We start from the raw sequence: 25,050 nt of genomic DNA on the forward strand, positions 1-25,050 counted from the left end.
CCGGCGCGGTTGAGCCCGGCGGGGCTCTGCCCGGCGCGGTTGAGCCCGGCGGGGCTCTGCCCGGCGCGGTTGAGCCCGGCGGGGCTCTGCCCGGCGCGGTTGAGCCCGGCGGGGCTCTGCTCGGCGCGGTTCGGCCCGGCGGGGCTCTGCCCGGCGCAGTTCGGCCCGGCGGGGCTCTGCCCGGCACGGTTGAGCCCGGCGGGGCTCTGCCCGGCGCAGTTCGGCCCGGCGGGGCTCTGCCCGGCGCAGTTCGGCCCGGCGGGGCTCTGCCCGGCACGGTTGAGCCCGGCGGGGCTCTGCCCGGCGCGGTTCAGCCCGGCGGGGCTCTGCCCGGCGCGGTTCAGCCTGGCACGCTCTGCCCGCCCGTTCCTTTGGCAGTGCCACCGACCATCATCTTGGAATCTTGGAATCGGGTGTTCTCAAAAAACGTTTGAAACGGTGGCAGTGCTGATCTGGATGTGTTGCGCTAAAGCAGGTGTAAAATGAATGTTCTCGTTCGTGCTAGAGCAGCCCGTTCCAGCGTCAATGGGTTCTTGGTATTGTTGTAGTTATCACGCGAACTGAAAAGTTTTTGGGGTTTTTTTTCAGATTTTGTTTGGTATATTGAGATGTCAGGAATTAAAACCTTCCTGCACCGGGTTTTAATTTTATGTAACAGAACTAATGGTTTCAGTTGCCTTTTAGTAACTGTGGGTGTCTGTTAATACAGCCATCTACTCTCTTTAGTAGGATAAGAATTTTACCTGAGTTCTCCTGATAAATTCCTTGGGTTTTCTTGGAAGTTTGGTCCTGTGAATTAAGGTTCAGAAATAAATAGCAGTTAATTTTCACTGAGGATGCATGACAACAAAAGATTTTTTTTTTTCTAACCAGCTTCGTTTTTTGTTTTTCTGAAAATGCACTTGTTTAAATTGTAGTTTGGGACTACACTACAGGAAGAGTGGGAGCACCTTTGGTCTGTTGTGAAATCAAGTTAATGAACTGGGAAGAAGGTGAGAATTCCTGCTTATGATTAAATTGTGATGTGTTTGGAAGAACTGTGTTTTTCTGTTGGGCTTTACTCAGTAGCAGTAATTAGAAGACTATTTCTTGGCTGTTTGTATTTTAAATGCTACTTCTGCCTAGTAAAGTTTGCTCTTGGGGAAAGGAAAGCTAAAATAAATTTCTCAGTAGTTTCAAAACAGGGAAATATCCAGACAGAAGCATGACATTTTGACTAGGTAGTATGCACAATACCTTCAGTTGCCATTTACCAAATTATTTAAAATAATCCTCATAATATTATTCTTAAAGCCATTAAAAATTGGCATGTAGAATTAGAAGCTTAATGGAGACTTTATAAAAAATATATAATAAATTTTGAAATGCACTTGGGTATTTCCTTTCACTATAGGCTTTTATGTACTGTAGAGTAGAAATACATAATACTTAAGTATGTTTTGGATTAATGCAAAACTTTATGGATTTTTTTCTTTTCTAAACTATGAGGCAAAATTATTTGGCTATACATGAGCCTGTATGAAACTGATAAAGCACATTACTACTGCCAGAAGGATGGCACAAATTTTTGCTTTGGAACATGTTTTCATTCTTATAAACTTAATAAAACCCCCCATCCTTTTAGGTGGATATTACAACACTGATAAACCATATCCTAGAGGTGAGATCCTTATTGGAGGGCAGAATGTGACTGTGGGCTACTACAAAAATGAAGCACGAACCAGAAAAGATTTCACTGTTGATGAGAATGGGCAGAGGTGGCTCCATACTGGAGACATTGGAGAGTTTCATCATGATGGATGTCTAAAAATTATTGGTGAGTTCATAAATTCAGGTGAACATGTATATGTATAGATATTCATATGCACACACATTTTTCAGGGCTGTGAAATAACAGGAATGAGAAAAACCTCCAAATCTTGTCATGCAATCTAAAGCCTTCCCATGTATCCCAGGGAAGTTCTGATATGTTAATGTAAACTTATTAGGGTGTTTTAGATGATGATCTTTGGTTCATTTTGAAACAATATTAACATTTACTCCTTAAGTTAGGGAGTCTGGGCAGTAATTAGAGAGTTAAATATAAGCTCATTGAATAGATAAGCTGCCTTATATTGTATAATTTTGTAAAGTTATGTAGAATAACCTCAAGTAATTTGTGTGTAATTTTTGCTTCCTATTGTTGTCTTTCAAGTAAAAAGCAAGCAGTTGCTCTTTAAATATGGATTTAGCCTGAAACAAATAACATAATGTCACCAAATGGTGCATATCCTGCCTTGTGGATCTGGGCTAGACAGCAAAAAATGTGTGCTCCTGGCTAAAAGTGGCTTTTGCATAGTCCTGCTTGTCTTCCATGCACATGATGGTGCTGTCATATAGGAAATGCTGTTCTGAAGGCAGAAAATGCATCGAACTTCAGTGTCCCTCATTTTGTTGGGAAAGACAGACTGAGAAGATGCAGTCTGGAGCCCTGACATTAAAGGTTTCTGGTATATTCACCAAACATGAATCACTTTGGATATTTAAATAATGCATTTCAGAAAAATTTAAAATCAGTGTGTGAAAGTTTTCTATTCTGTAATTAACACTTAATTCCTTTTTTCCTTGATAGATCGCAAAAAGGATCTTGTAAAACTGCAGGCAGGAGAATATGTTTCTCTTGGCAAAGTAGAAGCAGCTCTGAAGAATCTCCCGCTGGTGGATAATATTTGTGCGTATGCAAGCAGGTAAGAGCAGCTGATACTTTGTTACTGCTCTGTTCTTTGTCCTCTTGAAGCCTTTAGCACATTTTTTTTGCCCTACAATGTGTGGAATTTTTTTTAATCAGATAAAAAAGGATTTTACTTACAATACAACGGAATTGTATTATAAGGAAACCCTCTATCAAAACAAAAAGATCTGAAATCCATTTTCATTTTTCCTTTCTCATTTGTTATCTTTTTTTGGAGAATACCAATGATGAGTCTTACATTCCCCCTTCCCCAATGTGAAAAGTAGCTGAGCTCTTTTGCATTAATTAACAGGCATCACTCAAGCACTTTGGAGATCATTAGCTTTAGAAGCCCTAGGACACCTTGTTCCTCACTGTGTTTAGTTGTGATTTGTCCTTCAGAGGAAGTACTGTGGTATTTCAGAGGAAGGTGGGGGAAAAAAACACCAATGGCCCAGTAGCTGGCTTGTGAATTCAAGTTACTTTTCTTTACCCCTGCAGTACACCACCTTGAAGCTTGAGAAAAAAACCACCCTGAACACTGTGCAAACACACAATAAATGACAGTCTAATGCCATTTCTATTTGCTTTATATGTGTACTAATAAATGAGGTGACAAGGGCTCAAATATGTCTTAAGATTCTATTTCTAGAGTTTCTTAGCTCTTACACAGATAAATATGCTTCAGGTGGTCTTTGTTTCCTGTTGACATTTGACATTGATCTTTAGAAAGTTATTTTGGAGCTTCTGAATGATCAGAAATATTCTGATTCCCAATATGGCCCAAAAAGCCCCACTTTACTTTAAAAGAAGCCAGGATAAGCATACCAGAGAATTGCTCAGTGGTAATAGATAAAACAATTGCCTTTTGGCTTGTTCACCTGGTTCTCTGTAATTTTTTGGGGGGGGGTTGTTATAGTCATTCTGTAACTTCAGTTTTGACCGTTTTGGCTCAGTAGGCTGGCATGCATTGGGCCTGCCACCGCTGAGAACATTTCCATTCTTTTAGGCTTTATTTGAGGTTTGGACTCACTGAGTGAGTCTCGTGTTTGCTGGCTTTGACAAGCACCCTCTGTAATCTGTGGAGAAAGAGCTTCCTACATGTGATTTCTTCTCTTCCAGGATTGCAGTTCACTCACTCTTGGACTCATGCTACCAAATTTTCATGTTAATTTTGCCAGGTCAGCGTAACATTGGAAGCTAAAATGCACTTGCCAGTCAGACACTTGAATCTGATAGGCCATATCATGTCTATTACCTAAAAACAGGAAAACCTATGAGCAGGTTTTAAAGGTAATTTACAAACAAGAGCCCAGACCAAGGACAAACAAGACAAGACTTTCCAGATGGTTTTTCTGTTGCTGCTGTATTTTTTCTTAGTACTGTTATGTGTGTAATGTGGCCTGAGTAACCATGTAATAGAGTCCCTGAATGATTGTCCATATGCACATTTCATTGTGGGCATGTGCTCACCTCAGCAGTCTGAGCTCAGAGAGCTTTTGTAACAGTTCCTGTGACCTTTCTTAGATCCTGTCTCTTCTTAACCTTTGCCTGGGTGATCTTGTATGCAGGAGGAGTCCTTTATTTGTAGCTGTTCTGTCTCCCACATGCAAAAGGACAAGGAGGGCAGACTTCTACAAATGGGTTTAATATGTGATTCGACCTTAGATTTTAGGGTGCAGAGTTCTTCTGAACATGGTGGTAGGGAATCAGAATTGTTTGCATGATATTGCTACTTCTAAAAAGCTGTATTGCCTTCAGACAAATTAAGTGAGATAAGGAATAAAAACATTTGCTGAAATGAATCGTGATGAGAGCTCTGTCAGGGGAGACTCCTACTGCTTTATCAACACTTCACCCATCCAAGACACATTAAGTGGGTGTCAAGCATCACCTCAGGAAAATGAGTAGCTCAGTTACCTGAGGAAGGAGCAAACATGGCAGAAAACCTGAGGGAGTCCTCAGTAGTCTCAAGGAGATAAGGACCAGACTTTACAGACTAGAAACAGTGGTACCTATGTGCAGTGCCACTAAATATGTTTAGACCATAGCTCTGAGTGCCATACATGGGTAGAATCGTAAACATAGCAAGGGAATGAGACTGCCTAGTGTAGGACAGACACTTTGGTAAAGTCTTTCATCATGGAAGAGATGACTAAGGGAGGTCTTGAGGACCAAAGTCTGAAAATTTCCACTGAAAATTGTTTTGAAGACAAAGCTACCAAATACAAAAGAAGGACATAAGGAGCAGCAAGAGGGAAGATGCACCTTCAGGATACCTCTCAAGACAAAACGGTGCTTTAGCACTTAAACTGCAACCAGTGAAGATTCAACTTTGTGGCACAGAATGAAAAATTACATGTACCGGGAACTGTGAGCTGCAAGGTGTTCTTTCCAAGAAATAAACAATTGGATGAACCCTGTTTGTCCAGAACAAGTACACTTCTGCTCAAGGGGCTGAATTTTAGATGAACAGAAAGTTTGATGCTTACCCAGCCAACTGATTGCTTCTATATGCTGTTTATCCCTGGAAACACTGGAGATACTGCTGGACATGATCTTGAGCCATGTCAAAATACTGCAGGAACCAGGGATGAAAGTGCCTCAGTCCTTTGTGTCCCAGGTGCCTTCACACTCAATACCTACACAGTAGGGAGCAAAGTTACAGGGGCTCAGTACAGAGTACAGTATGGGTGTGCTTGGGGGAAAATGGGGCAGAGGCAAAGGCAGGTGAGATGGCAGCAGTAGTGATAGTGATGCTAACCTGAAATCATCCTGTAATACATTCTCAGGAAGAGAAAAATGAGAATGGTTTTGAGCTGGCAGGCAAAGCTTGGGATGATGCTGCCAGGGAAGTCTGTGTTTGTAATGGGCTCTGGTGCAGTCTTCCTGTCAGATGCCCATTAATGGCATGCTGGTAACAAAGAAGAAGATTGCAGTGTGCAGTAACCAAAAGCATATCTAGAAGTAGCATCTTAAAATTATCTTGAAGACCTTAAAGGATACAGCTACAGTAGTCTGCATGCTAGGGCTAAGTTTCCATATTTTGTATTAATGATCTGTCTGGTGAGAGTTGAAAAGATGTAGTAAATCTGTAGATGGTTAAGATGGGAGGTAACCAAAACCACTGTAGAGGATAGGATGAAAATTCAGAGCAAGCTTGGCTAGATGGAGATTTGCTTAAAAATAGCAGTAAATTTAAAGAGAGGAGTTGTAAAGTATACTTACAGCTAAATAAACTGCCGAAGGGTGAGAACCACCAGTTGGTAGCAGTTCTGTAGGAGCTGACATGAGTCCACAAGTGCCATGCTGTTATATAAGGCAAAGTGCATAATCAGATGTACTGCCTACAAAATGCACAGTGATCTCATTGCTTTAACAAGTATTAAAGGGTCTGAGTTCTACATGTAGCACATCTGAAGAGATGGACCTCATGGACTGAGTCCAAGAAAAAAATAATGTCTGGGCAGAGACCTGTCATGGCATGAATTAGGAGGAAAGGGCACTCCTGCTATGTCTAAATGAACCTAAGAAAGGGAGCAAGACTAAAAAGGTGTGACAGGGAAGATCTGTGAATGAATAAATAGCTTCTGTGAAAAAGAGAGGGGCATCTGACTATTCTGAGATAAACTGCAAAGAGGAAGAGAGTCAGGAGTTGCCATCCACAGCAGCTTGTCCGTGTTATGAGTGATGAAGTGTTGGCGTTAGTGCTGGCTGATGTTTAGGAAAGATGTAGACAAACATCTATTGGATGTATCTGACCCTGCTTCAGGGCAGGTGAATTGATTAGGAGCTCTTCCGAGCTCACTTTCAACGGTGGCTCTAACCTGCTTTGTTAGAATGTGTCAAGCTGCTAGGTGAGATTCTGTGCACGTTTTACCTTAGCTTTACATCCTCTGAAAAATCTTGAATACCTGTTTCAGAGTGAATTGTGCTTTAGGGCCCAAAGACTGAGACCACAGCTTCCTGTGTTCTGGGCATGTCAGGAGCAGACCAAAGAGTGCCAACAGTAGAGTGAGTGTATGGACAATCACTTGAAAGAGAAGTCACTTCCCTTACAGAAGCAGGCATCCTTTGAGATGTGTTGTGCATATGCTCATTCCACAGCCTGCTCTCCAACCCCTCTTCACTGCAGTCCTCTACTCCTCTACAGTAACTGGATTCTGCAGTTGAGAGGAAACTGAGGTAGGGAAGCGGCACACCAGTCTCCATTCCGGGCTGCAAAGCATGAGGAGGGGCAGGGCACAGTGACATCGTATGGGTACTGCTTCCCAAAGCTTTGGGCATGAGGCACAGTGGAATATGCATATGGACAGCACACCTTGAAGCAATCCAGTTACTGTAAGGTAAGTAGCTTCTCTTTCTACTTATTTTTAAGCAGGCAGAGGTAACTCGTGTACTATTTCAGGAAGATTATCAGGTGAACAAAAGCCATCTGTTAAGAGCAATATCTCTGTATGAAGTGTGAACCCTCCAAGTTGAAATGTTATTTTTGAAGAGTTGTTTACTTTGCAAAATTCATACTAAAGTACATTGTGCTTCTCAGTTTCCATTCTTATGTCATTGGATTTGTTGTGCCAAATCAAAAGGAGCTCGCAGAACTAGCCCGAAAAAAAGGATTTAAAGGAACCTGGGAAGAGATCTGCAACAGTCCTGAGATGGAAAAAGAGGTTCTGAAGGTGCTAGCTGAGGCTGCCATGGCAGGTGAGTGGCTGGGTAGATGGTATTAATCTTGTGGACTGTAATGTCTGTGAAATAGACAAGCATAGGCCCTAAAATATTTCTTTGAGTGTGTATATTTCATTGAACCTGTATGAAGTGAGATTTTCAAAAAAAAAAACCCCAACAACAAAACATGAGTTGGGTCAGTCCTTTTGTTTCATGCAGCTTCTTTTACTGCGGCCAGTAGCTGAGGAAAGAATATAAGAGCAGGGAAACTTTACAAGTACAGTCCTCTGTGTATGTGTGATGTTCTTTAAGATGTCCTGTAGTATCTTGTTGGCCTTGCTGCTGCCCCAAAAATGGGGTGTGCCAACTATAGATCCATAATCATAATGTGCAATAGGTGTGGACAGTCTCACAGGCTACATACCAGTGCAGAGTTGCAATAAACCCAGGCTGACAGGGGCTCTCCTGGCTCCCACTCGCATCTGAAGGATTTCCAAAACCAAAGCAGCATCTTTGTAGTTAGTGATTTTCAGAACACTTTCCTTATATGAGTTCTTCTAGCCACATTTGAAAATAACTCAGATAATCTGTATTAGTGTCCTTAGTATCTTGTGGTGAATTTGTCACTTGGCCTGTTTGCTTGAAGAAATGTCTTTTTTGTGCCAGCCCTTCCATCTGCCAGTTCAGGTTGTCTCTGCTGAGCTCAGGTCTGGGAGGGCCAGTGAGCAGTCCCAGTGGTGGTTGTGATTCTGTCAGTGTGGATTATTCTTCCCCCTCAGTATCTTTTTCATGCTAATTGGCCATAGTCTGTCAGGCTGCTCTGGTGCAGAATGAAGCAGTGGCACACGGATATTTTGTTTGTTCTGTGTAATAATTTCTGCCTTATTTTTGCTTTTGGCCATTTCTGAGCACTGAGCTTTTTTCATAACGCTGTCAGTTATGGCCACAGAATGTTTCTTTTTAAATGATCATCAGGGGTGTAAGATTTTCCATACTCATCTCTTGGCACTTTCCTGCGATGGATGTTTGCTGCTGTTTCACAGTTGCTCAGAATCACAGTGTCCTTCTGTCCCTCCTTTCCCTTTGTCCTCCTCCTTTCTTCACTGTATGGAGCACAGGGGCAAAGGCTTTCTCAGAAGATGCTGTAATGGAGAGCATGTACAAAGCTGCTTTCATTTTTTGTTCAACACCATTCTAAAGAGAATTAAACACTTTTTAAAATTTGATGAAAAATAGTATTTGATTCAATGATTTTTTGTGTTATTTTATATTTGGTTTTGGTTTTCACTTTGGTAGCACAGGCTTTATTTACTTTTAAATACTGTGGGTTTTAGTGATAAATTGCAAAAAAAACCCCTGAAAACCCAAACCCAGTAATCTAATGCCAAAGGGAGAAAAAGGGGCAAGAAGACCTAAAAGTGTCAGGTTGTACATGCTAGGCATACATTTTTGTATATTTTTGAAATTCAACTTGAAAAGAAGATTTTATTATTATTGCTCTCTGTTGGCTACTTTTCTTAGTTATCTGTTTTTCTTTCCTCATATCTGAAACCACAGCAGAAATTGTAGCAAATGATAGTGCTACATGCTGAAGGTGTAACATGGGGAGCGCTGCTCTTTCCAGTACAGAGAATATGAACTTAATTCCCTTGGTCAGTTTAGAACTATCAGGAAAAAAACAAACTTCCCCATTTTTTCTAACCTAAGTAGTCTGGATTTTAAGATTTTTCTCTCCAGATGATGAGTACCATGGTGCTGGTAGAGCAGAGTCTGTTTTCAGGATATCATTTCCATGCACTGAGACTTTTTTGAGGTTAGGGAGCTACACAGATACCTGAATAGCTGGGCTTTATTTCTGTGGAAACTGGACAACAGGTACTAGCAGATCCACCTGTGACCCCCACAAGTTGTCACACAACTCTGGGGGGTTGGAGGAGCACTTCTTCATTTGGGTCATGGTGCTCTTCTGTGTGAGAATATGATTTCTCCTTTTGTGCTTAGCTTTAGGAAAATGGTTGCATTTAGGTTCTGTATTAAAAATGTTTCTGTTCACAGCAAATCTGGAGAAGTTTGAAATCCCAGTAAAGATCCGTTTGAGCCCTGATCCTTGGACCCCAGAGACTGGTCTGGTGACGGACGCGTTCAAACTGAAACGCAAAGAGCTCACAGCGTTCTATCAAACGGACATTGATCGAATGTACGGAAAAAATGTAAAATAATCCTCCTCTGCACCACTCTGCTACCATGAGCTTGGATCAAATAGGAAATACTTGAATTGCCTGTCTCAACTCAACACTTGAGATCAACACCCAAAACCACCGTTCCTCATTTCCAGCTTAAACTGTTCTTTCTAATGACATCACCATGATGACTGACAAGTTTAGTAAAATGTTACGGCAGCAAACTCGTGTCTGTCTCCTTTTTTCCAGTTTTCTCTGCTACCTTGTCAGCTGTGGATTTTCCCGGTCTTTTTGGGAAACCATGGTTCTGAAGCCTCAAGTTTTTAAACATTTATAAATCCTGTATAATGTTTTATTTGTATCTTTAAAATTTGGATGTATATAGAGAGAACTTGGCTATATAAGAAATGGTTATACTGGGGGCCTTTTTTTACCTAATTATTTAAAGATAAGAAGGTATTGATGTTGTGACATTATGTACATTGAAAATGCTTGTTACAAGGTAATTGTTGAACAGAGGACCAGGTTATTTGCTGCTGTGCTATTTTTCTGTGTAAATCTGAGGGAGAAAATGTTTGGCGTTCCAGCTTGTGTAATACACCTTCAATATGTGCCTAATGGTTACTTTTATTTTTATCTGAAGATAGAAGGATGGTCATGGCACAGCTCTGCCTCAAGGCAGGTACTCTTGCAGGTGTTAGTTAAAGCTCCTTTAATACAGAAGATGTTATTAACACAGCAGAAGTTAAACCTAAGAGTAATCTCTCAGATACAGAAACTCCTTTTTTAAATAGCTCATGACCATTTAGTCTGGAGCTGAATTGTGTAGTGCTAATATGAATTCTCATCATTAATGTCACCTAACACTTTACAAGCTTGACTGTCCTTCTAGCAGAGGGACTGTAGCAACCTTTGTCTTTTCCCATTAGGTTTGGACATTACAGTGGGTTTGCTCTTTCGTTGTTTATGAAGGTTTGGCAAGACCCCTGCTCTGCCCTAGCTGCTACCCAATTCTTCCTGGGGGGGATTTTTAAAGTCATAATGACAGTTATGTTCTCAGCTCACACAGTGCCTAGCTGCCCTTTGTGCCATTAAAAATCTCCCTTTGACTCTCTGTTCTTTTGTGTAGTACTTTCTGCTTTAAAAACAGATATTTGGAGCATTTGTCAGCCAGAGTTAATTATGTTGCTTGGTTTGTTACGCCTAATTCTTACTTTTGGAAGGAGTCTCAATTTCTGTTTCAGTAGAGATTCATGGATATTGTTTGAAAAAATATGGAGGCTCTTTTCATCTTCAGTGAGAGTGATCAGATGTGTTTCAGGTGTGAATTTTATTTTCAAAATATTTCTGGAAAGAGTATTAAGGGTTATGTGAGAATGTGAAAAGGCATGCATCAGTCAACTTTGTGATGAAGCAAGTACTGAAATGGCTTTAATTTAGGGATTGCTCTCGTGTGTATCATTGACTTGTAGTACTAAAACTCAAGGTCCTGATGCTCACCTAGTGCCCTGCTGTGGTAGCACATTGCAGTGCTGAAGGCCAGAAGTTTAGTTTGGGAGAAGGGAGTTCCTGCTGTTTGTCTTCGTGACATGAGGTCTTGGGGGAGGTATTTGACGTGCAAATTCTCATTTTATAAACCTCTGAAATATTTTTTTTTAATTAATGCTCTCCACTGATTACAGAAAGATTCATAGGAGTTGAAGTTTATCAAGAGGTTCCCTGATGAAATGATGAGGTGGTTTGTGCTGATTATGGATTTCCCCTGCTGCTGTCCATGAAAAACTGTTTAACATTTGGTAAATTTTAGTGTAAGTAATCAAATAGAAATAGAAATGACAAAAAGAAATCAGAACCATATTTTTGAGATTACTGCCTTTAGATATCCAGATCATAAATGAAAACCTTGTGGCAAATAGAGATAAGACAAATGTTGAAAAATGACTGAAGAATCTGAATGTGGAAAAATTGCCAAGGCTGTAGGGAAGCGTCACATTATTAGATATTACAAACACTTAAATTTGTATCTGTACTCCATCAACAGGTTCTTAAATAGAACTCAGCACAGACTGTACAAGGTTCAAATATTTTTGTGATTTTTAGTGAAAATTAATAAATTCCTGAAGTACTATGTATGTCACTCGGTCCATTGTGCAGCAGATTTAAGAAAATAAATCTGCTTTTGATCAAACAAATCTGAAGTTAATATTTTGTTTTGCTAAGGGTTTAAATCCCCTTTTGAAAAATTGAGTAAATTAAACTTTTAAAGTAATTTGGAAATAGTGGTTTTGTTTTCTTTGGTCTAATCCAGTCACAAGATGGGGTTGCAGTCTAACTGCATTTGATTTTAAAGTTCAGGGTTTTTATGTTTAAAATGGATGTGACACATATAGTTCCTCTTTCATTAAGCACCAGATTCATTGTGGACATTTATTTCTTCTGCAGAATGTGAAAATAAAGCAGTTCATGAAGTTTAGTCTAAGCGCTGGAGATAGACCTTTAAAAGTCTTTGTGATGAGTATGGGGTTTTTTCTTTTGATTTATAGCAGAATACAGACTCCAGTGTGCTGGATTGTGAGTACTTCCGTGGCCCACCGAGGCTGTGTGTGCTGGGAGGTGATGCTGGCTGTAATGGGATGTTCAGCCAGGCTGCACTTCACCTGTGGGGCTCCATCCCTCCCCTCCTCCTGCTCCCCTGGGCTGCCAGGTCCTGGCTGCCACCCCGTGCTCCTGCATTGCTGAGCACAAGGACAACTTGGGGGGGATTTGTTCCAACCCTGCAGAGATGCACTGCTTGCCAGCTGGGAATTCCCCTCCTTTTTTATTTTTTTTTTTTTAATGTTTGTTTTTTTGGTGTGTCTGCCCATGCCCTGTGTAACAAGAGCAGAAGTACCTGCTGGAGTGCACTGCACTGTGCCGAGGGCAGCTGTGCAGGAGCTGAGAAGTGTTTGGGAGGAGTGGTCTCTGTCACATGGGGGATTTTGTAATGGAAAGAGCTGTAACTTTAAACAATCTGAGTTCAAACTAGCAGCAAGGAGCATATACCTCGCCTGAAAGGCCCTCAAAAGCGGGGGGGATTTTGAACAAAACTTTTGTAAATAAAAACTTACCCGGTCTCTGAATCATTGAAAATTGTAACCACTTACTCTCTTGTGTAAATCTACATATTTCATTATTAAAATTATTGACCAATAAATTCCAGGGATGCTGTGAATATCCTTTGAGTTTCACAATTTTTTAAAAAAATTTCAGGACTTTGGGCTATCATTCAGTCCAGGTGTAAGTGTTCTTTACAGAGCGTAGCATTTCTGGAGTAGATGAGAAATTCAAAAGTTGCGTGTCAAAAGACAGTGTGAGTTTGCTGCTGCAGGTCTCAGAGGCAGGAGCACACCTCAAAGGGGAGCTGTGGCTGAGCAGGGAAATACTCTGCTGAAATGGAAGTGAAAAGCAACGTGTGACTGGAGCTAAGAACATAACAGGTACCTACATCCCACTGCTTTATGGGTATGGAATCGAAACCATACATTGGGAACACCTTGTAAAGCTCATACATTCACGCAGAAATTGCTATAGGACATAGAACTCCTTTGCAATAACCTTTGTCCCGCTCAAATTGACAAGCTTTTTATTCTTTACTAAAACTACATTTAGGTGATGCAATGCAGCATTTTTAATTTTTGTTACTGTGGTGTATTAACTACTTTGGACTGGATATGAAATTATGTACTTCTCTCTCTTTACTGGTAAGAGGAACAATTTTCAACTTGCCTACACCTTGGACCAGGCTGAAACTAATTGAATGACCAATTGTATATTGTTGTAATGGGTTATTTAATATAAACTCATTTTTAATGTGATCTTGGTTGTTACTATGAACTGCCTGAACATTGTATATCCTATTTGAGTTATATTGTATGAATTATTTATTTGTAATTGGACATCATGTTTCAAAAATAAAATTCATTTCACAAATTGGGCCCTGTACATCCAGGTTTTTTTTCAGTGGTACAGAGTTGATAATACAGAAATGTGTTCATTATTGTCAAATGTTTCAAATGTGTGTGACCATTTTGGACTGAGCAGGAATTACCAGTTTAGCCTGGATTTTCACTGCAGGAAAATTAATTGTGTTTGGTCAATTTTTATTTGCACATGATCTGCTATTTACCTGGTTTTAAAAGCCTTGGCTGTGGGTAATACCTGATGTAAAGCTGTAGGCTTGTGACATTTTTTTTTTCCTATCTAATTGTGCCAGGACTCGTATTTAGTATGTAATTTTCCTTAAGTTTGTGTGTTGAAGGGTCAGGTATGAGATGCTTGCAATTGAATGTCTTAAGAGATCTTAAGCACTTAAATTTCAGGTTTTGATGACAAGCTCACAGACCATTGCTGGTAACAGTCCAGCCTGCAGGCATCTCAACAGAAGCCTCTTTCCCCCTTTTTTGTGTCTCTGTTTATAGGTTCCCCAAATGCCCAGGGTTGTAGTGCTGACAAAATGTCAAACCTTCCTTGCTCTATTGGTGATTTTTTTTTTTATCCCTTTAACCAGCCATGAGAAGGCTCCAGCTTCCTCTAGATTTAGTTATATCCAAAGTAATTGTTGATTGTACTCTTTCAAAAATACTGGGGGGGGGGGGGGGGGGGGGGGGTGTGTTAAGACTGAAAACTTATTTCAAATCATTTAGGATAATATGATTCAGTTTAACTGGGTTGGTTTGTTGTTTTTTTTTTTTGGTTTTTTTTTTTTTTTTTTTGTTAGATACAGCTAATAAAATGGTGGTAGGGATCTCTTTAGTAAAGAGAAATAAACAAGTTTGGAACTTTTATAACAGGTATTTATAACAACAATTAATTTCACGATGGCTAAATGTAACAGTATCAAAAAATATGTTAATGTAGCCATTGGAGAGGCATGGTGATCCAAACAGATACAATAAAAATACAAATAAAAACATTGTAGATCTGAGCTGCTGTTACGGTCGACAAAAAAAAAAAAAAAAAAAAAAAATCCAGGAGTGACAGCAGCGAAAGTGAGAACCCAAACAGCTGAAAAGGTGAGTAATTTTTTAAAAACCAGTTGTAATACTTGGGGATAATATTGTTGAAAATCTGTTGTTATTTCTGTGTGTGTAGCATTTCTCCCTTGGCACTGAAGGTTAAAGGAAGTGCCAGAGCTGTGCTCTGTTCAGAGCAGTGCCTGCTGTCCCAGGGAAAGCAGGGCTGGCACCTGCCCTCCCTTCTCAGTGTTCTGCAGGTCAAAGGGGACTGGTGTGGAAAGGGAGCTCTGGCTTTCCCTAGAATTGAGATAAAGTGGATTTGTCTGCCCTCGGCAAGGCAGGGAACAGATGACAGGCATGTCTTTGTGCTGGGGAGAGAAGTTTCTGCTTTGGGATGGAAGGCACCAGTGATCAGTGGGAAATTAGGGAATGTTCCCAGGCAGGGCACCTGAATGTTCTGCCCACGGACAGCTGAAGCTGCACCTGAGGACAGGCTGGTGGCCGTGGGCGTGTGTCTGCCCGTGCTGTCCAGCGTGGATCCAGCTGTGGTGGCTGGAGGGACAGCAGCTGTGGGGAGCTGAAAGTTCCTGAGACTGTCGGCAAGTAGTTTCTCTACTCTAGCTGTGATAAAAATAGATACCTGTGGCTTTTAGCAAGTAATGTCTCTATGATTTGCATCCCAGATTTCATTATATAGACTGGCTTGAGCATTTCATTGCTGCTTTACGTGCAAACCAGTGCTTGGCTTTAGCTGCCTCCCTGCCCCATGTAGAGCTCTGGCACAGGGCTGGCCGTCGGGGCGCCTCCCTCTGCAGGTGCTCCTGGGTGGGCATCCCCAAACTGCTGCCTGGTCCCCAGTGGGAGGTGGTTGGTAGAAGAGCAAACAATTTCCCTCTTGGGAGTGGGATGGATTCAGTTTCCTGGGAGCACACGTACCCAAGAGGATAGTGCAGCCTGTCATGCATGAAATGTCAAAAAGATGTTTTATATCAGACTTCAGAGGTACTCAGCATTGCCAAGTGCAACTGCAGGGAAAAAACACCTACTATATTTGAATCCCTAGCCCTGAATTTTCGTGTGTTGCATTGTACCCTTTCCCACTTTATTACCAGTGTGTGTTTATTTCTTTCTCTGGAATTGTAATGCCTTCTATTGGTAGCAAGGTTGGGTAGGTTGTTTGGTTTTTGTCTTGGCAATTATCTGCAGATAATTGAGAGACAGCTTTATGAATGTAAGAGTTAAACTTCAATGGGAAAGTTTACATGGCTTCCCATTGATGTGCAATCACAGCAGTGTTTGGCAACGAGCCTGGTAGCTGGTGACCTTTATTCCTCTGAAATGGTGAGATTTTGATGTAGTTCCTTACATTGAGTAAGTTTCCTTATATAAAGTAAATTTCCATTGAGTTTCTGCTGCTTTAGGCTCCTGGAGAGCTTAAAGGAGAAAGAAGCGTAATTTTGAAATATGAAATTATTAATAGCAAAAGAGACTGTCTATCAAATTTCCAAAATTCATTGTATCCCTACCTGGTAAAACATCCTGGATGCTTAACTATTAATACAGGCTTTGAGTTAGAGCTTTATCTTAATAATGGTGGTCAGTTACAGTTCAGGGTTTTTTTGAAATAAGATTTGTATCAGGAATTTTTCAGCAAACTCTCTATTTTTGGTACATTTCCTAGTACCATATTTGTATAGTTTTTATATCTCAAGCATATAGCTTACAAAACTGAAGAATGATTTGAAAAGTGCAGCTCCTGTTATGCAGTGTAGTTGGAAGATAGGTTGTGGATGTTTAACAAGCTGTAAGGAAGCCATTTACTGAAGCTCATTAAGCATTTTATGTTTCATCAGTTCTCTGGATCTCACACACATTTACTGGGTATTTCTGCCAGGTTTCTTGGAAATTAGGTGATTTTGCTTAATTTTCTTGCAATTCGGGACTTGGTCTGTTGCAGCTAAAGCAGCCTAACGTAATTAGTGGGAAGGCTGAGAATGCCAATGAGCAATCTGGCCTGTTCACATCCTCTTTGCTCCCCTTCTTGCCAGCTGTGTAAGAGCTGTAAAACAACAGGAGAATCAAAGAAGGGAGACTTTGCAAGAGTAATTTCTGTATCAGAATGGGTTGCTAAGTGATTGAGTGCAGCTCCAGTGGGATGTCAGCCTGTGGCTCTGCACTCCCACGGGCTGACAGGCACGGGCAAACATTGCATAGGTGTCCTGCAACAGGGCAGATTTGGGGCTAAAAGGTTTTCAGGTTGTCCCTTCCTGGTGCAGACCACCATGGAGCTTTGGGGGTTGGTGGTTCCTGCTGAACTCTTTGATGTCTCTTCAAGGATGTTGTAAGTAAAATGTGCTAAAATTTCTCTCAGAAATTTCTTTAATTTTTATTTGAAATCTTGATAAACTTCTGAAATGTTTATTTGAAAGTGTCTCCCATACAGTTATTCCTCCATGTGCTTAGTAATGAATTATCTGAGATCTTCCAGGACTGACTGGCAGGTGCCAGGTTTGCTTGAGGACAGCATATTTCTTGATGGGGAATGTGCCCTCTTGTATTTTGCAGTAATTTCCTAATGTTTTCATAAATAGATGAGATTTGGGACTTTCCCCAGAATTTTTCCCGGTGCTACTATGGGACACTTGTTTCTAAACCATTTTTCCATTTCCTTCTATCAGTTTTATTTTCTACCAGTAACTTTTTGTTACACCATGGGCTGATCCGATCTTTCTGGTGTGCTTTTTCCCCCCCATAACTGATGCTTTGTCTCTTTAAATTGTTTTACAGACTTTACAGAAAGATGTAGATAAAATGGATTGCTTCCACAGGAGGCATGATGTTCTAAGTTTTGACTGGCAGTGATTTCTAGGTAGGATTTTTTCTGAAATGCTGTAACAGTGAGGCTGTGGCTGCCAAGTGTCACCTGCAGCAGTCTGCTCAGGGCACTCTGCAGGTGTGTAGCCACCCTGTCTTTGTGTTCCTTGTGGAAGGGGGAGCTAATCTTGTGGAGAGAAAGAATTCCATTTGAGAAATGCCTGCCTTGAAAACAAAGATTTGCTGTCCTCAGCCTCTGGCCTGAGGATTTGTGAATAGCCAGTGTTGGTGGTCTGTAGCAGCCCCAATTCAGTGGGAAATGGAAAACCTGATTAAAAATAAAAAAGGAAAAGAAAAAATATTTCCATTATCGTGACACCTTTCTTTTTCCATTGGTTTAAATATTCCATGGTTAAAATTAAACAGGGTGCTGAATTGCCCTGTGATGTCTGACAGTTTAACTGACCACAGGATGCACTCCTGGTGCCAGGATGCTGCCCCTTCGCCCCTTCTCCATCCCCCTCTGTGCTGGGGGGCATTGGCTGCCCCTCTCCTTTGCTGACAGCAGCTAAACCATCATCCTGGCCCTTGTTTGCCACGGTAAGTCCTGGTCAAACACCTGTTTGTGCTGCACCACTCCCTGCGTGTCCTCCTCCAGGGGCTTGTCCCTGTTTGAAGGTGGGAGTGCCGTGGTGCCAGGCACTCGGGGCTCCATGGATTGTGTGCTGGAGAGGGCCACAGTCCAAGAACCTCCCACATGGTTATGCCAGGAGTGATTTACTTTTTTTTTTTCCCCCCTCTTTTCTAGCCTTAGCTAGAAAAAGTTTGGATTGGTTTTTAGGGCCCAGACCAATCTGGGATAGTTGAAAACTGCACTCCAAAAATTCCAAGTATTCAAATTATAATTATTTCCATCTGCTTGTCTTTGTTTATTTACTTTTTCAAGAAAGCTCCAGTAGTACTCAGAACAGCTTTGTTGTGATAGAAATTTCTAGCCCGTGGTGATTTGAAGAATCCTGTGCTGATTCAGTGCAACAAAGCCTTGGAAAGTCTCTTTAGGAACACATGCTGACACCATTTCACATTTTCTTTCCCTCTTAGGGCTGAGATTACAGCCAACTCCCTGGCTTCTTTCAACTTTTTGTTCAAGTAAGACCTCTTTTGAGAATCGTTTGGTTCCTTCTCTTCTGAGCTCTCTTCTCCCTGTAGGTGCCTGAGTCTCCGGCTGTTCCCTGTGTGCCCGGAGCGGGAGCGCTGGCGGTGCCATGGGGACACTGCGGTGCCATGGGAGTGGGGACACTGGCGGTGCCATGGGGACACTGGCAGTGCCGTGGGGACACTGCAGTGCCATGGGAGTGGGGACACTGCAGTGCCATGGGGACACTGGCGGTGCCATGGGGACACTGGTGGTGTCGTGGGGACATTGGCCGTGCCGTGGGGACACTGGTGATACCATGGGGACACTGATGATACCATGGGGACACTGGCGGTGCCATTGGGACACTGATGATACCATGGTGACACTGGCAGTGCCGTTGGGACACTGGTGATGCTGTGGGGACACTGGTGATGCCATGGGGACACTGGTGATGCCTTGGGGACACTGGTGATGCCGTGGGGACACTGGTGATGCCATGGGGACACTGATGATACCATGGTGACACTGGCAGTGCCGTGGGGACACTGGTGATGCCGTGGGGACACTGGTGATACCATGGGGACACTGGTGATGCCATGGGGACACTGGTGATACCATGGGGACACTGGTGATGCCGTGGGGACACTGCAGTGCCCTGGGGACTCTGGGTGGCTGGGCTCCTGCTCCAGCCTGTTCCCGGAGCCGGGCCCCGTGTGAGAGCGGAGCAGAGCCCGGCCGCGCTGCTCCCTGTGCCGAGCCAGCCTTGCACAAACCCAGCCGGGCACTGGGAGCTTTCCCTCCCGACAGCAGCCTCCGATCTGAGCTCATTCCTCGGAAACTCCGACTTTATACAGCGAGGGACGCTGCTGTGGTAACCTTCAGCAGAGGCTGCAGGAAATTATAGCCAGCTTCCACTGTTCCATAGTCCTGCTTTGGTTTTCTTCCCAGCTCCCCTAAAGAAACAATTAGTGTCTTTCCCTTTTTTTTTTTTCTTTTTTTTTTTTTTTTTTTTTGCTTTTTGATTTTACTGCCAAGACCTTTCTCATAGTTTTCAGAGAGAAATAGCTTTAAAGATTGATGCATCTTAAATGCTTGCATCATCTCCACGTCTGGTATCTCACTCCTAATTTGTAAATCATTTTTAAGATCAGAAGCACTTGTCAGCTGCAGCAAAAGACTTTCTGTACAAACTGAGTTAGCAGAAGTCTTGTCAAATTTTTTTCTTATGTATATCGAAACTTCAACCCTTTTAATTATCCCTTCTCTTCATCTGTTTTATTCTGGAGTTTATACCCCAAGCTGTGTCCGCCTCAAGGAGTTCTTTGGTGTGAGCAGGCATCACTTGTGGAGGTGTTTGCAGAGGTGGGAGCTGGAGCAGCCTGGCTGCACAGGCCACCCACCTTTGTCATGGGCTCCCCGAGGAGCGTGGGGTGCTGGGGACATCAGCGTCACAGAGCCCCTTGTCACTGCAGCCGCTCGGGGCTGAATGCTCCTGCAGCACTGGGGGAATCGCTAACTCAGACCGTGTGGGGTTGGACAATTTACTTGAACTTTTTTTAATTTCCTCAGCTAATGAACTGAAATGTTGGTGTTGGTAGTTTCAAAGCAAAATATCTCTCCTGGATTTTTTTCTCTGCCGGTCCATATGGTAGTCTTAAAAGGCAGCTGAATGAATATCTTGGGGCACAGTCTGAGTGCCTTCATTCCCTGAAACTGCAGTGTAAAAAACTCGGCTGACAGTAGGTGTGAAGGACAACAATAGACATTTATGCTATTTAAATATAATTTAAGTAATATTTAAAATGTAACTCAGGATTTTTATGCTGGAGCTGTCTTGTTTTTTTTCTTTTCAGTCACTAGACAAAAAAAAGCCCCACAACCTTATGGGAAAATTGTGGGAAATGTTTGTAGCTTGTCAATGACTCAGTTACGATAGCAGTTGCGTGCAGTAGATGACTTGGTGAGCAGCAGTGGCATTTGTTTTCCTGTGAATTTGGGAATCTCCCACAAGAGCAAAGACCCATGGTTCTGACCTGATTTCCTCACATTTTGGATCAAGAAAAAAGCAATACCTTTCATTATTGTGAAGAATTATCTTCCCAGTCCTACTTTATTTATTTTGAAAGGATTTTTCACTGTCTATTTCACAATAGCAAAGCAAAATAAAAAAATATCTTTATCTTTTCTGAATCCATCCTTTGTAGTTTTCCTGCTGTGGGGGAGAGCCCCTGACCTCCCTGGGGGTCATCGTCCTGCCGGGCAGTGACCCAGTCGTGTTTTCCTCTCAGTCCGGGAGCAAGCGATGTGTCCAGTGACAGAATGAAGGGTGCAAGTCGGAAATCTCCACTCCTCACACCCAGGTATCATCACAACAACCTCAACAAAATGTGTTGGTTTGGGGTTCTTATCCCTCTGTTATTTGCCTGCCATATCTTTTTCACAGATCTAAGGATTTCTTTATTTTACCTGTTCTGAAGGCTAACATCGAGTTCAGCTGAAATGAGATCTGACACAAACCTACCTGAGGGTAAGAATAGTCTGGTTGCTGCAGCAGAGGTTGGACATTCATCGCTCTGTTGGCTTCGTGCAGCAGCCTTGGCATCCATCTCCCGATGTCACCGTGAAACACAAAGAAATCGCACGCAGACAAGAGATTTCTGCAGAGGTTCTTCTGATCCAGCTTCCAGCTGAAAGGGCGGAGAGAAGAGACCCCTTTGTTTATTCTTTTACTTTTATATATTTGTGGGTCTAGCAGAAGATTGGCTTTTTGGGGTTTCCACCCCTCAGCCTCAGTGGCCAGACGAATTGTCAGTTACAATTGTTTTCAGGTTAGAAATATGCAAACAAAGGACAGAGAATGAAAAACAAAGGATTTGTTTATATTACTTCTGTGGGAAAGGTAGAAAAACTGCTCTAATATTCTACAGTAACTAAAAGATCTGACTCCATTTATGAAAATCAAAAGGCTAATAAAGAAACTCAGAAAAACCAAGGTAACATCCCTGTGCCACCGTTACCTTCCTGCCCAGGGCTAAGGACACGCATTGTCACCGGTGTAGAGCCTGGGACACACAGCCCTGGAGACCTGGTGGTTACTGAATGTCTGTAGCTCTTGCTGAGACTCAGATCTACGGCACTGATTTCCTCACTGTGGGTTTAGTGTTGCAGAAGCAGGAGCATTTCACAAGTGCTGTGATTGTGTCCTGGGAGGAGAGCAGGGTCAAAGATAACAGTTTGTTTCAGTCAGAGCAAAGTAATGGGGTGAGATGAGGCTGGCTGGAATTTTTCCGTCTCCCTGACTTTGTCCATGCTGAGGAGCAGCAGGGCTGGCTGGCCTCTGCAGCAGGGATTTCCCCAGCTCCAACCCCGGGATACTGGTCCCAAAAGCTTTGTTCAGGATGAAGTTTCTGTGCCCCTGACTGAACCTCTGCTCAAATAGTTTGTGTTCTGAACGAAATAGGAAAGCGGTTGAGAAATGGAGGGGTTGGGCTGTGGGCTTCCAGGGGCTCAGCTATGGATGGAAGCAGAGAGAGAGAGCTTGTTAGCACTCGAGGGAGAAACGGGTGGAAACAGGGGAACCTGTGGTCATGTCTGCTTTTTAAAGTTTAATTGCTCCTGCCAACTCCTAGCAAGTTGTAATTCAAAATTCACCACTCAGATCCCCAAATGACTCAAGTAATGGATTAAGGATTTTATTATTCTGGTTTCCTGGTTATCTGAGGCATGCAAAAGCCATGGGCTAAACTTAATTTGACTGCTTGCAAGAGCAAGAAGCTTTTTTTCTCTTGCCGTGTTTTCTTACAGCAGCCTTGGATCCTTCTGGAGTGCCTTGAAAGCCAACGGCAGAAGATTATTAGCTGATGTTAATGGGGAGTCAGAAGCATGAATGGTGTCCTGGCAACAGCTCAGCGGTGTGAGATGAGTATCTCAGTGCTGCAAGGCATCTGATTAAATGGGGAGAGTTATTAAATGGGGGGTGATAACATGATCCTGCTTCAGAGTGCCTGTGAGTCACACAGACTGGGTTTTGAACAGCCCCAATCCTGGACAAATTTCCAGTGTTAAAAATCCTGGTACGGAGGAGATTGCTGCTTGCTCGGTTTTCTTTGCACTGTATCTGCCTCCAAGGAAGGAAGCCCCTCCACCCATCTTTAGAAAGTAGTATGGAGTTCATGTTGATGTGAGGGGTCCTCATTTGGTTTTTATTTATGATTAGTCCATATTAATTGCCATCACTTTATTGTTACAACAATAGAAATCCAATATATTTTGTCTGTGATTTATTTTGCTAACAAGCTCCTGTGGTTTTGCCGCTCGTTTTTAAAGCTGGATTAGAACCTCTCCTGAGCTTAGCCCAGCAGAAATGGCCCCAGAAATCTGCATTCATTACCTGTGTGTAATTGACTGCATTACATCCCCTTATTAATTAAAAGGATGGCATCTAGGATGAGAAGTGTGTGCCCTGCCCCGGGCAGCCTCTCTCGCCTCGGTGCCATGGCAATCTCAGCTCCTGAGCATCTCCCGTAGCCGTGGCAACCCGGGCTGGGGCGGAGGGCCGGGCTGGGGATGTGCAGCTCGCTCCTGCTGGAGCCACTGCTCTGAAGGAGCTGCTGCAGCCCATGGCACTGGCCTGGCACAGGGATTTTTCCATGTGATAATGAACTTATGTGGTCGTACCGTGACCAGTTCTGAAATGAAGGGTTGAGTAAAATAAGAGAAATTAACCGAAAATGCTAATGAATTAGGGGTCAAAGCCTAAGCTTACTTTACTCATAAAACTTCTAATACCTTTAATTTAGCAAAATGGCTGTTTTCCTGAGCTAAATTACCGCAAGGCACAGGGCAATTTATTGGAAGTGTCTGAGCACTGGGTACCCAAATTAATGTCTGTGCTTTCTTTTCTTTTATTTCATTTCCTTTTTGAGTTTTGTCAGACCCTGAAACCAGTCATGGGGGGGCTGGATCAAAAGACATGAGCTAAACACCAAAAAACCTAAAAAGACAACTTGGTGTTTCAGTGATGACACCTAAACTTCCCCACACTGAGATTTCCAGTGATGAGACAGGATCTATCACAACTCCCCCTTAGGAAACCTCTTGTGGTTTGTTGAATGCCAAAGAGAGTCCGTGTAAGTTGTGTTTGAGAGGGACAAATGGCAGAGATGTACCAGAGACCAGCAAACACTAAATGGTGAGAGCTGGAGGTGGCTGCAAAGGGGCAGATTTGTGCTAACACAAATGTGGTGTTCTGGGGCACAGTGAGGAGGGGACAAACCCTTGTTGCTACTGACATCAGTGGGATGTGAGGTTTCGAGGCAATTTACAGAGCTGAGCTGGAAGGAATCTTTTCTAGAAAAGGATTTAGGTATTAAAGCCAAAGGGCAGAATATGATTCACCTTACAGGAAAACAAACCGACCCAGTGACTTCAGTGGGGAATGATCTCTGTGTGGGTTTGCTGGGTCCTGTGGAATCGAGCAGTTCCCAGGCTGTGCCTGTGCTGGTTGAGTGCCTGTAATAAGAGGTGCTTTCTTTCCTTAAAATGAAGTGTACTGGGTGTCTGTGAAGGAGCACTGCTCTGGCTGCACGGGGGCTGTGAGTTCCTGCCGGGAACTTTTGGGATGCTGTAATGACTGTCAGCTCAGCCCTGCCTTCTGGAGAGCTGCAGGAGCCAGTGGGGCTGCAGCAGAGACAGGCAGAGCCTGGAGGTAAGGGGTGTGGGATCCTCAGGGATTTCTGATCCATGCCAGTTTGAGTGACTCTGCAGCTGCTTTTCATCCTTCACATAACTGGAAGGGAATAATTTTGTCTTTTTGTCTTATTCACCCCCCTCCCCATCATGAAGGACTGCAGAACAAGATGGTTCTGTCCTTGTCACCTCAAAATTGCACCCTGGCACAGCTCATCACTGGCAATCTTGTGCTGTTCACATTTCAGTTATGTTCTGTAGTAATCTTCAGATCCTGATATTAAAAAAAAGAAAAAAGAAAAGAAAAGAAAAAAAAAAAAAAAAAGACTTTTTAATAGACCAAAACATTGGTTGGATTTGATTTTGTTTTTCTTGTTAGTTCTTGGGTTTAGGAAAAAACAATGTCACATTTTGACTTGTTGGTTGTTTCAGCAGCAAATCATAAAGATTAATTGTCAAAACTCCTTAATCCCAAAGAACTGGCTTAAAAATTTTTTTTTGTGAGTTTTTTTTTTATGGTTCTTTTTTTGCTTATGCTGCTAGCTAATCCTAATGCTGTTAAATCTGCATTCATTCTTCCTTTAAAATCTGTTATTTACAAATGCAAATGAATTCAGATTAATATTTTCTTAGTCTGTGCTCCAATCCAAACAGGATATACCAGGCAACGAGAACCTGGGCAGGGAATCTTCCAGAATACATGCACCCCTCTCTGCTTTTGAATGAGTAACTATTTAAAAGAAAATAAATCTGCCTAAAGCATGGGTGAACTTTCAGGAAAAGGAGGAGAGCTAGGAGCTGGAAGCACAGACACCAGGGCTGGAAGCACTCCTGGAATGTGCCTTGCACCAGCCCCAG

General features: G+C 42.5%; 1 protein-coding gene across 8 annotated transcripts in view; it reads left to right on the forward strand.

Moving 5' to 3' along the window:
• ACSL3 (acyl-CoA synthetase long chain family member 3) overlaps window positions 1–13,532 on the forward strand; it is a 64,070-nt gene extending 50,538 nt beyond the window's left edge. For 4 of the 8 annotated variants that reach the window (XM_040074063.2, XM_040074062.2, XM_040074060.2 and 1 more), the window contains 5 exons: window positions 918–992; window positions 1,625–1,816; window positions 2,612–2,726; window positions 7,257–7,414; window positions 9,434–13,532. In XM_040074063.2, the coding sequence (XP_039929997.1) occupies window positions 918–992; window positions 1,625–1,816; window positions 2,612–2,726; window positions 7,257–7,414; window positions 9,434–9,597 (704 nt within the window). In that variant the 3' untranslated portion in view covers window positions 9,598–13,532. Of the gene's footprint in view, window positions 1–917; window positions 993–1,624; window positions 1,817–2,611; window positions 2,727–6,817; window positions 7,057–7,256; window positions 7,415–9,433 lie in introns of those variants that run through there. The other 4 variants (XR_005702337.2, XR_005702334.2, XR_005702336.2 and 1 more) reach the window with 4 other exon arrangements.
• The last annotated feature ends 11,518 nt before the right edge of the window (window positions 13,533–25,050 follow it).

Source organism: Hirundo rustica, chromosome 10, assembly GCF_015227805.2.
Source record: "Hirundo rustica isolate bHirRus1 chromosome 10, bHirRus1.pri.v3, whole genome shotgun sequence".
In the NCBI taxonomy this organism is placed as follows: domain Eukaryota; kingdom Metazoa; phylum Chordata; class Aves; order Passeriformes; family Hirundinidae; genus Hirundo; species Hirundo rustica.